Source organism: Maniola jurtina, chromosome 21, assembly GCF_905333055.1.
Source record: "Maniola jurtina chromosome 21, ilManJurt1.1, whole genome shotgun sequence".
Classification (NCBI taxonomy): domain Eukaryota; kingdom Metazoa; phylum Arthropoda; class Insecta; order Lepidoptera; family Nymphalidae; genus Maniola; species Maniola jurtina.
In genome coordinates, this window is record NC_060049.1 from 11,224,458 (window position 1) to 11,236,778 (window position 12,321).

Here is a 12,321-nt window from a genome sequence, read left to right on the forward strand (position 1 = left end):
ATACGTGACCTGTGTGGCCGGCACTATCATGAGAAATTGCTTAAGCCGCCCCTGTTTCCACATATATTTTATTTATTACTCGACAATTATTTGTGGTTACATCACAAAAAAAATGTTATGTTCTTGTACAACGATACGGAAGACTTCTTATAAGAGTCTAATTTGCACTTGACTGATTTTTTACGTAAATCAGCAGTGAAGCTCCCCAAGGAGGGGTGAAGAAAGTCACCCATGCGATGGACTAACCAAAGTAAGTCTGCTGTAGGTGCTCCCTTGCACCAGGCTGTGAGCTAGCAGGAAGAAGTAGCGCATACTAGTGACTAGTGAGGCGTATAACATCTGCCGTCAAACACGTTGCTTCGTGATGACCACGACCGCTCTGCCGAGAGTGTTACGACGAAGAAGAAGAAGATCTGGCAACACTCACACTGCCTACAAACGCCAAAAGTTTCTGGTCACAGCACAGACCAATAACATTTGGTCAAAAGTCAAAACTATGTCAAAAGTCAAAACTATCGAAATCAAAAACACGTCTACCAGTACCTATATTTTTATCACAGTTTTATTCTTTTGGAGGTTGGAGTTTATTTTTATTATCAAATAATCTTTTGAAACAATTATAACATGATTCGATATCGAGGGAAGAAAAAGGTGATAGACAAGGTGAAGGAACTGGACGCTTTCTCAAAAGTTCCCGAAGAGTACGTGGACAGTACGCCGGTTGGTGGCACCTTTTCTGTGATAACTTTTTTTATAATAATGTGGCTGGTTTACAGCGAAGTTACATACTTTTTAGATAGCAATTTAGTGTTTAAATTCGTGCCAGACACGGATATGGACGAAAAGTTACGAATTAACATAGATATCACTATCGCAATGCCTTGTTCGAATATCGGTGCTGATATTTTGGATTCGACGTCTCAGAGTGTTTTTGGGTTCGGAGAGTTGCAGGAAGAGGACACTTGGTGGGAGTTAACCCAGGAACAGCAAGACGCTTTTGATGCGGTTAAGTATATTAACTCCTATCTAAGAGAAGAGTATCATTCTATTTGGCAATTGCTTTGGAAAAAGGGCCACGGATCCGTCAGAGCGACGATACCACCGAGAAAAACTAAGCCGAACCGTAGGCCAGATGCTTGTAGACTTCATGGAGTGTTGATACTGAATAAAGTAGCTGGTAACTTCCATATTACTCTTGGAAAGAGCTTACCTTTACCCCGTGGTCACATACATTTAAACATGCTCTTTGACGATGTCCCACAAAACTTCAGCCACAGAATACACAGGCTCAGCTTTGGGAGCCCCGCAAATGGCATCATATACCCACTTGAAGGTGATGAAAAAATTGCAACTGAAGAAAATATTTTGTACCAATACTTTATAGAGGTTGTGCCTACTGACATTGATACTGCATTCGAGTCAATCAAAACGTTTCAGTACGCCGTAAAAGAGCTTGAAAGACCAATAAGTCACCATAAAGGCTCTCATGGAGTCCCAGGATTATTTTTCAAGTATGACATGGCAGCGTTAAAAATAAAAGTTTACCAGGAAAGAGAAAATTTACTTCAGTTTATGCTCCGCCTCTTTTCAATCATTGGTGGTATTTATGTAATAATTAGTTTTATTAACACCATAGTGTTGGCTATACGGACTAAACTCTTGAATCCTACTGAGCCAGATAGGTATAAAAAGTCAGATAATGCTAGGTCTACACCTGTTGCAGGTAATCCTTTGTTAACACCAGCAGATCTGAATGTACCTTTAGATTTATTGAGACAATGACACTAAGGTCATTTTAGTAATGTTGTGCTTAGTCTTTGACTTCAAGTGTTATTGATCAGCAGGTTGATTCCTTATATACTGTCAAACACAATAAGTTTTTGGCTTACTTCTATAATTAACTGAGATGACATTATAACTGCTTTACAACCTCTGGCACAGTGGTGAGTGGACCAGTTGCAAATGAGCAAACCCTGTGGTCATATACATATAAGTGAGTGGTATCAGGTTCAATTCCTAATGGGGCAATTTTGAGAATTTATTATTTCAAAATTGTGTCTGGTCTGGTTTGGTATGAAGCTTCTGCTGTGGCAAGTTACCACCCTGCTGGTAAAGCTGTGCCCCCAAGTGATATAATTCCAGTATATTGTGGTGTAGTAAATGATGAGGGGTACGGCTTTAATAAAAACTGCCATACACCTTCCAAGTTAGTCCACTTCCACAAATTGCATCATCACTTACCACCAGATGAGATCGCAGTCAAGGGCTAACTTGGTTAACACAAGACATCACTTATTTGTTGCATATTAGGCTAAATAGTTTAAGCACAAAAAATAATTTGTGAAATGTTATTCTCTGTATATAAGTAATAGATGTTGACATTTTACACTTTTATAATGACTAATTTATTTAAAATTGTGAAATTAATTTATTTTGATTTTCTTAATTTTAAGTTTCTTAGTGGTAAGCATTAGAAATTACTCTACATTTACAGTAGAGCCTCGATAATCCGTACTCTGAATAATCCGAACGCCGCTGTAATCCGAACTGCCGACTGCCCCTCTCTCTCCCTTACCGTGACCGCTGATCTTATATTTTGTTACGCAAGAGACTGACGAGTCTGGGAATGACGAGTCTTTTGTTGACAATACAGCTTTTAACGTCAAGAAAATTCCTCATTCACAAGCTATTTCAGCACTGAATACTTGTTTAGATTGGGCTGATGAAAATGACTTGTCTTTATCCGAAAAGATGATGCTGCGTAATTTGAGGGACAAAGCCTTTTTTTGGTCAATAAATAGAACCCGCCAAACTAAAATTGATGACTTTATGAATAAGTAACGTATTTTGTGGTTTAAATATGTGTTTTATAGTACCTGAATAAATATTTTTTGTCAAAATATATTTGCATTTTTTTTAACATACTGTAATCCGAACGCTCCGTGAGTCCGAACAGGGGTTATTTTTTGGTAGTTCGGATTATCGAGGCTCTACTGTATTTAAATAAATATAAGATATAATATGTGAGTAGATAGGTACCTAGTCTGTTTAGTAAAAGCTGAGTGAAAATGGTGGCAAATTTAACAAGTGTAAATTAAAAATTTATAACACCCCCGACGATCCAAAGTATTTCAGTTTTCCAAAGCATCATTTTCAAATAAATAATTATGTTTTTAGGCAACGTCCATCTTGACAGCGTGACATTTGTCTAACCTAATGGTTATCTAACCTTCTTTTCTACAAGAAAACTAGAAAAGAGCTGATAACTCTTAAACGGCTGAACCAATTTTTTTAGATTATAGCTAAGAACACTCTCGATCAAGCCACCTTTCAAACAAAAAAAACTAAATTAAAATCGGTTCATTCGTTTAGGCGCTACGATGCCACAGACAGATACACAGATACACAGATACATAGATACACAGACACACAGATACACAGATACACACGTCAAACTTATAACCCCTCTTTTTGGGTCGGGGGTTAAAAACCGGTCAAGTGTGAGTCGGCCCTCGCTCTTTTAGGGTTGTAAGCTGTGACAAAAACAAACGAACATTTTTTTGGGGTTTTCTTTCACAGTTTATTGCAATTTTCTAGCTCAGTAAATAAATAATGTTTCATACACCCAAAATATGATGTTCATAATAATTATGTACGGAACCCTAAGAGGGCGAGGCCCGACTCGCACTTGACTGGTTTTCCTTTTGAGGTGTTGCGGTACTCAAAACTTTAATTAATTATTATTATTTTCGCACTCAGCTTTCACTAGGCACTCTAGGAACATCTAATATTTCTGTCTATTTTTTTTTTTATCAATTTTTATTATCTATTTTTTTGTACATTGGAAAATGATCTACTATTTCACAACATTCCATGGTACATACAAGTCCATTAAAAGGAATGTCTTATTTTATGCTTATTTTATATTGATTTTGGTGCAATAAAATTATAAACTAGTGATGTGCACTGTTTAAAAGAGGCTTTTCAATTAGGTCTTTTAGAATGACTCGGATATTGTTGACGTTTTGGCCAGAAATATATTTTGATTCAACATATTATTTTAAACAGATTTTGTAGGACAAATTTTGAAGGACACAATCCATTGAAAATATATTAATAAAAATATATTTCTAACAAGGACATGACACATTGTAGGGGGCACAATTTCCTTAGTTTAGATGCATTATTTATGATCACTTTTGCATCAAAACATAACATTACCCAATTATTATTTATTGCAGTCAAATATGAAGTGATATCTAGAGTGGCGATGGCGATATGTATCCTCTATTTTATTTTATTTTAGATATTTTCCATATTATAATATGGACCATTTCAAATTGTTGGGCTGGGATAAGAACAGATACTTTTATTTTTTTAACAGTGTAAGTAAATCATGATCTTGTAACCATATTTTTTGATGTATAAAATTTTACATTAATTACTATTTAAGTATTAGTATTCACAATGTTTTTTATTTTCTATTTAATTAATGTTACTATCTGATATTTTAAATATTAATTTCTGTATTAAATTCCTACTGTAATATAATCAATGAATTATTGCAAAATTTTGTAAGATTGTATTTTTTGCCTTCAGTCTTTTGTTCATTGGACCTTAATAATAACAGGCTAGAGGTACATAATGTAGGTAACCATATAATATGAAAATAAAATTCGATTCCATTTTAGTAATAGGGACTAGGAAGTAGTAGGTATAACTTTAATAAATAATTTTTACAAAATAGTGAAGCACAAAGACAGACAATAAAGGAAAAGGTTATAGTAATTATTGGTAAGCCAATATTTTAGACAAGCGTCCATTACTATTTTCATAAGTTTAGGAAAAAAATTGCAACGGTAGAAGCCTAGATCAAAAGCTAAAAATTAATCTAAAAAGTTTTTTTATCTAAGTCTACTAATAGGTATTTAGGTATGGTATAAGTGGCCATACCTGATACCAGGTAAAAATTAAACAAGAACTAGTTTGCAGGTGTACACTAATTAGTTTTTATCAGGAAAGGAAAAAAGTTTTCAATTTGTCGCCGAGGATGCGGAATTGAAGAAGGGTGAGGCTCCATTGGTGATTGGTAGATTTTTCCTTTCTCTATCGCGCTTATATGCAATAGAGATATGCGGTCTCGTTCGCGCACCTCTGTCGTTTTGTTCTTCGAAGCGCCGACGGTTGACGGCTGAAACGCGTTCTGCCAAGTGCCAACAACCATTCGCGCGGCGGCTTCGCCCCCGATAACGTGCTGTCGCGTCCCGTAATAAACCGACATCCGAAAAAGTTTCCCCCAACTTAAAACTTGTGGTCCATCACTGAAATACTAACTCAAATGTTTGAACAACTTTAGTGCGGTGTTTCCGAGTGAGAAAAATCGTCAGAGTGCAATAGTGAAGTGTTTGTAATTTTTTTGCAATCTCAATTTACCGTTTCAATTGAACGTTACTGTTTTGTTGAACAAAAAGCGCGTAATAGCGTGTCGTGAACGCAAGAGAGGGCCGTATATGGTTAAGTTGATTCTTCGGGCTGGCGTCCACCGGTGAAAGTAGACCTTTGTTGAGTTCATAAGGACACGGGCCGATTGCAACTAGCTCGAAACGACTCGTTTCACGTATAGTTGCGAGAGGAAGGTGAGTGGCTTTTTGCTTACTCTTCACAACTTCACGAGTACAGTTAGCGTAACTGATTTTTTATTGCACAAAAAAGCTACTGATACAACTGAGTGAACTGTACAATCTCTCACTCTGCACATCACTCAGTTAAAAAAAAATAGTATGAATTAATCTGTGTCCAAATTCCTAAATCCTAATACAAAGTTGACAAATTCAAATTAAAAATATTTTTATTCAATTAGATTTTTTCAAGTAGTTTTGAATCGTCAAGAGCATCTACCACTGGTTCGGAATGCCTTTCCTACCGAGAAAAACCAACCAGAAACTCGGCGGTTGCTCTTGCGGCGGCGCTCGGTGGATTAGTCACTAAAAAAAAGTGACACTAAAAAAAATTATGAATTTAATCTGTGTAAAATCCTAATACAAAGTTGACGTTTTATAGGATCATTCAAAAATCGAATAAAAATTGCACTCAACACCAGCTGAATGTGCTGAACGATGCCATTCATGTTATGCATCGGCGGGTGTGGGTCAGTGCCCTATTGCCTACCTGTTGACTCGAGCCCTGCTCGGCCGGTTCTCCCACACTGGCTAAATGAAAAAATATGTCAGGTTTCTGAGCATACATTGACCAACAATCGGTTTCAAAATCTATCTACCTAGCATTAGTGCAATCTGCAATCATTATTACATTACTCATGAATTCATGATACACTTGCAATAATTTATAATTTAATCTTGTCTTTTAACTCTCATTTACTAACCTCCGACCCAAAAAGAGGGGTGTTATAAGTTTGACGTGTGTATCTGTGTATATGTCTGTGGCCTCGTAGTTCCTAAACTAATGAACTGATTTCAATTCAGTTTTTTTTGTTTGAAAGGTGGCTTGATCGAGAGTGTTCTTAGCTCCAAGAAAATCGGTTCAGCCGTACGAAAGTTATCACAATGTTATAGCATGTTAAAGCTAAATGACGAGTAGGTACATAGGTTGGTAACTATTATATTAGCTTAACCATTTTATTAATTAGTAAAGCACGAATTTCTCTTCAACATGACATGTATGCGTAAAAACATCAACTACTAGATAAGTAGGTATGTAATTATCATCACGCAAGCGAAATACGTGATCTCGTTAAAATTACTAAATACTAACTAGGTATGTATGTATATACGAGTACTCAGCTATGAGTAATCTGAAATAAAGTTAATTCCACCAGCTAAGCATCTACTTGTGGTAAACTGCACATTCTATAACACAAAATTTAAGAAACCCCCGACACAAAAACCTCTATAAGATGAATTCGGTTAAAAAAACTAGAAAAGAGCTAATAACTTTCAAACGGCTGAACCGATTTTCTTGGATTATAGCTAAGAACACTCTTGATCAAGCCACCTTTCAAACAAAAAAAAACTATATTAAAATCGGTTCATTAGTTTAGGAGCTACGATGCCACACAGATACACACGTCAAACTTATAACACCCCTCTTTTTGGGTCGGGGGTTAAAAACGTGAAAATGGATCAGTTTATTTGGAGAACAGGATGCGGGCGGGGCGCGGAGAGGGGTGGAGTGGTTTTCAGTAATATGATATACCACACTTGTTGAAACTGGGGCCGGATTTGTGGTTTTTATGGCCCGCTAGTGGTATCGATGCGTGGAGTGTCAACGTCGTGAGTATTGTAAAAAGCTGGTTCATTACGTCGCCTTATTAATTTAATCGCTCAATTTGCAAACCTTTCTGGTAGGTTTTATTTTTAATCCATTGAAAATTTTCTATGAAAAAATATTTTCATATCGCTCAATGATGCAGCGATCTTTCTTCGCTTCGGGCTGGTTTCCGCATCTAAACGTATCTGCCTGTTATGCGTATGATGCAGCAATGGAGAACCAACGAATGTCAAATGAGCTCGGTGGCTATCGTTCTGTGTTAGACACTGAGTTAGGGAATCACCCTTCTGGTGGTAAGTGATGATGCAGTCTAAGACGATAGCGGGCTAACCTCGAAGGGGCATGAAAGTTTCATTAAACCCATACCCCTTTGATTTCTACACGGAATCGTAGGTACCGGAACACTATATCGCTTGGCACCACGACCAAGCCTCGCAACAGACCAAACTAGAGAAAATTTAGAAATCATAAAATTCAAAATTTCCCCTGTCGGGAATCGAATCCTGGAGCTTCTGTATCTGTTTGTCACGAAGACTGCTCGGAGATGGAAATAACACTAATACTATAAAGGCGAAAGTTTGTGTGTATGCTTTTATGTTTGTTACTCCTTCAAGCAAAAACTAGTGGACGAATTTGGCTGAAATTAGGAATGGAGATTGATTAAACCCTGGATTAGCACATAGGCTACTTTTTATCCTGGAAATCAAAGAGTTCCCCATGGGATTTTCAAAAACCTACACTCACGCGAACGAAGTCGCTGGCATCAGCTAGTAACTAAATGAAATACAGTATAGATTTCAATAACACATGTTTTTACCAATGAATGTCGCATTAACAGTGTAAGGCAAGTGTTTATAGGAAATTGTAACACGTAGACACAGCTACAAAACGAACAATGGTAAATAATGGTAACACACATGCTGTGCGAACTGCGAATGAACTCATTACTGTGGAATCCGGAGACATAACCTTCGCAAGTCGTTTTCTTTGTAGCTTAACTATAGTTAAATATTAGAGCGTTTTAAAAGGTAAACGTTTTTTTACCAATAGTAAGTGTTTTTTCCCACTGCCTTGGAATTTAGTTCATTACTAAACAAAATAAACCGATTGACCTTGCTTAGATTAAGGATTGATCTCTGGCAGCGGAGACTAATTCTTAAACAATTAGCTCTTTTGAGGCAATTAGTGTTTGTTAAACACCCACCAAATGCCACGCCAGCAATTTCCAGCGCGATGATAATATAAATTGCTGGATAGTTTCATACGCTGATTTAAATACATACTAACATAGTAAAATTGCCACTTCAGCTCAATGGGTTGCGAGGTTGGATGAAGTGGTTAATTCATCCAAGGTTGCGAGCTGAAGTGGCAATGGGCAGGGCGCATAGTTCCAAAAACCGATAGATGCTGAGGTTCCAAGGTGCTGGAATGGCAACCTCATGCTTACCGGCAACCGCAGCGTTATAAGACAACTCCGAGTAAGTGGACAGACGACATCAAACTAGTCGCAGAGAGCCGCTGGATCCGGGCGGCGCGGCGCAAGACCGTGACCTTTGGAAGTCCCTACAAGAGACCTATGTCCAGCAGTGGACGTCTATCAGTTGATGACGATGATGATGCAAAGGCAAAACGGTGATAGGTGTCATAGCGGTTTATTCTTCCTAAGCTTTTCACCGCAAAAAGCATCACATCACACTAATATTATAAAGGCGAAAGTTTGTATGTGTGCGTGTGTGTGTGTGTGTGTATGTTTGTTACTCCTTCACGCAAAAACTACTGAACGGATTGGGCTGAAATTTAGAATGGACATAGATTATATCCTGGATTAGCACATAGGCTACTTTTTATCCCGGAAAATCGAAGAGTTCCCACGGGATTTTTAAAAAACCTACATCCACGCGAACGAAGTCGCGGGTATCAGCTAGTAAACAATATCCACTCAACCAAAGTTCCATGATAAAACAGAAGCACCTCTTCTGTAACAACTAAACGTCCTGTCTGTGCAGATGTGCATCCACGCACCTGCCCACTTCCATTTCGAAAGGCTTTTGTCTCAGTCGGGTCGAGTTGCAACCTCTCCATTGTTGCGCGAACACTTTGTTACCCCACTAGCGCTTACATAACGTTTTCAGATGTCGAGAACCCATTATACTACCGAAGAGAACAATACGTGCAACGGAGAATCTTTATTTGTTGAAAATATTCGCGTCGCTTCGCAATTTTACTGTTGAAACCACAGAATACACCTAAAGCTCCGGCTACACGCTCCGTCTGCACAAGCCAGTTTCCGCAGTTAACAGGGCTCTCTCCGTCACTCGTTTCATACAATCGTAGTTCCAATTTCATTTGAATAGTAAGCAACCAAAATCCATGAAATTTTGCAGACATATTCCAGAAACTAATATCTGTGTCTGTGGTGTTTTAGATTTTTCTAAAAATATGTAGTTTTAAAATTACAGGGGCTCAAAGATTTGTATGTAAATTTTTAAGACCGCGTAACTTTGAAACCGAATATTGTAACAGAAATCTGGAAAACCACAGACATAGATATTAGGTTCTAGAATATGTCTGCAAAATTTCATGGACTTTGGTTGCTTAATATTCAAATGAAATTGGAACTACGTTTGTATGAAACGAGTGACGGAGAGAGCCCTCGTGCGTGTGGACGCCAAGACGGTAGCCCGGGCAGTTCCAAAAGCTGCAGTTCTCGGTCTTGTCGGTGCAGTTTTAACTGCAGGTATACATAGAAGGCTCAGTTCGCAAAGATGTTTAAGTAAATAGCTGACTGTTTAAAGTACTTTCAAGCAATAAAGTGCGATTCAACCCGCACAGCTAGTCCGTCTGTCTGTCTGTAAGTCTGTGCGTCTCAGGTCTCTATCTCGAAGATGAAATGAGTTACAAACCTGTGGTATTCGTTGTAGAACGTTTTTATTCCATTAATTATAAATTAGCCCTTGGTTCCGATGCACCTGATGGTAGGTGATGATGCAGTCGAAGATGGTAGCGTTCTATTTGAAAGGGGTGTGGTAGTTTTCATTATACCTATTATACCCCTACACGGCAGCGTAACAGAACGCCAAATCGCTTGGCGGCACGGCTTTGCCGGTAGGGTGATAACTACCCACGGCCGCAGCCTCCCACCAGACCAAACCAGAGACAATTTGGAAATTATAAACTCCCAACATGTTCATGCCGGAAATCGAACCCGGGACCTCCCATTTATAAGACCACAGCTCTCACCACTCGTCGTAATTTATCTTCTGGTCTAAATAGAACGATGTTTGCCTTCTTGAAACTGATTTCTTTGAATTAATGTTGTTCTTTTAGTTTCATTCGAGCTTGTAAAATCCACGCTAACCTATCACACTTCACATTAAAATTATAAAGGCGAAAGTTTGTATGTGTGTGTGTGTGTGTATGTGTATGTATGTGTGTGTGTGTGTGTGTGTGTGTGTGTGTGTGTGTGTGTGTGTGTGTGTGTGTGTGTGTATATATGTTTGTTACTCCTTCACGAAAAAACTACTGGACGGATTTGGCTGAAATTCGGAACGGAGATAGATAATATCCTGGATTAACACATAGGCTACTTTTTATCCCGGAAAACCAAAGAGTTCCCACGGGATTTCAAAAACCTAAATCCACGCGGACGAAGTCGCGGGCGTCAGCTAGTAATTAGGTATTTGCCAAGAGTTTAATATCTCTGTTGGCAATGTTTTACGGCAGTTTTACATATCCACAACCCCTAATTGGCTGACACCGCCTTGTACCGGAACGTTAAACTTAACGGTAAGACTCCGTAAAACTTTATTAAGTAAGTAAATCATTTAAGTAATTCGAAAGTGTACCTATATGCTAATAATATTACAACACTATAAGTATCTGAACCACAGAATGCAGAATTGGTATAGAAGTGGTAAAAAAGCGTGAAATCGTCCCCGCGCAGGTGACTAGTGAAGCATCAGTGTGTGTTATTGTAAAAACAGGCTTATTTGCAGGTTACAGTTTAGTTAGTGATGGTTAGGTATGTGCTTTTGAATAGGTAATTCTACCAGACCAGAAACAGGACTTCGTCTGTGTTGGTGTTAGCTGGCGGGCGTGCTCTGCCTTCTTGGAGTGTTTTTTTGTTAAAACTGACTGGAAAGCGCTCTAAGGGGGTGTCGTGCGTATGTCGGCGAGCGCCGGCATAGACAGGGTCCATACTTGTATAGTTTAGCTAACTTGTTACAAATAACTACAAACTTGACATTGGCTAATCTTCGTAAAGCCAGACGAGAGAGAGAAAGACCAGAAACAATTTAGACGTTTTGGTTTAAGTTTTTGAGCAAAGTCAAAGTGCGCTCTATAGTTCTCAGCTTTAAATTACAGCCAATGCCATTTCCATTACCATATTCGGCCTTCTTTGTTATCTGACTACACCGCAATACATCTACATGCATGAAATGTTTTCGCCGAAAGAGGTACTGGAGTATGACGGAGCCCAGATAAGTGGCTCTTGTATTCGCGTTGAGCAAATTAGGGCGAGAGGATATGTTTAGTTTTGGTTCAGATGCCTCGTGGTATTTGTTGCATACTAGTCCACGCAGCGCGACTTCGTTTGTTACACAAGACTTTGTTGTGAGAATTTTCCAATCAGCGATAGAATTTGCATATGGATCCGAGACAGCGCCGCTATGGGCCTCATAAGACAGGTCTTTTAAGGACTTACAATAGAAATGACCTTATATAAAGTAAGGCCTTTATGAACTACTAGCTGATGCCCGCGACTTCGTTCGCGTGGATATGGGTTTTATAAATTCCCGTGGGAACTCTTTGATTTTCCGGGATAAAAAGTAGCCTATGTGCTAATCCAGGGTATAATCTATCTCCATTCTTTTCAGCCCAATCCGTAGTTTTTGCGTGAAGGAGTAACAAACATACACACACACACACACACACACACACACACACACACACACACACACACACACACACACACACACACACAAACTTTCTCCTTTATAATATTAGTGTGAAGAGAGAGCTACGCTTGGAGTC

The 12,321-nt window shown here is 38.5% G+C and overlaps 2 protein-coding genes across 2 annotated transcripts in view; both read left to right on the forward strand.

Moving 5' to 3' along the window:
* Positions 1-493: 493 nt before the first annotated feature.
* On the forward strand, positions 494-2,485 carry LOC123876299 (endoplasmic reticulum-Golgi intermediate compartment protein 2). The gene has a single exon (XM_045922517.1). The coding sequence runs from the start codon at positions 625-627 to the stop codon at positions 1,780-1,782; it is 1,158 nt and encodes a 385-aa protein (XP_045778473.1). The 5' UTR covers positions 494-624; the 3' UTR covers positions 1,783-2,485.
* A 2,719-nt stretch (positions 2,486-5,204) lies between these two features.
* LOC123876294 overlaps positions 5,205-12,321 on the forward strand; it is a 139,798-nt gene continuing 132,681 nt past the window's right edge. The window contains exon 1 of the mRNA XM_045922501.1: positions 5,205-5,636. The gene's annotated coding sequence lies outside the window, so the exon portion shown is untranslated. The remainder of the gene's footprint in view (positions 5,637-12,321) is intronic.

What these genes read in the sequence shown, in the direction of transcription:
- LOC123876299 (XM_045922517.1), top strand. Translation starts at nt 625, where the DNA reads ATGATTCGATATCGAGGGAAGAAAAAGGTGATAGACAAGGTGAAGGAA.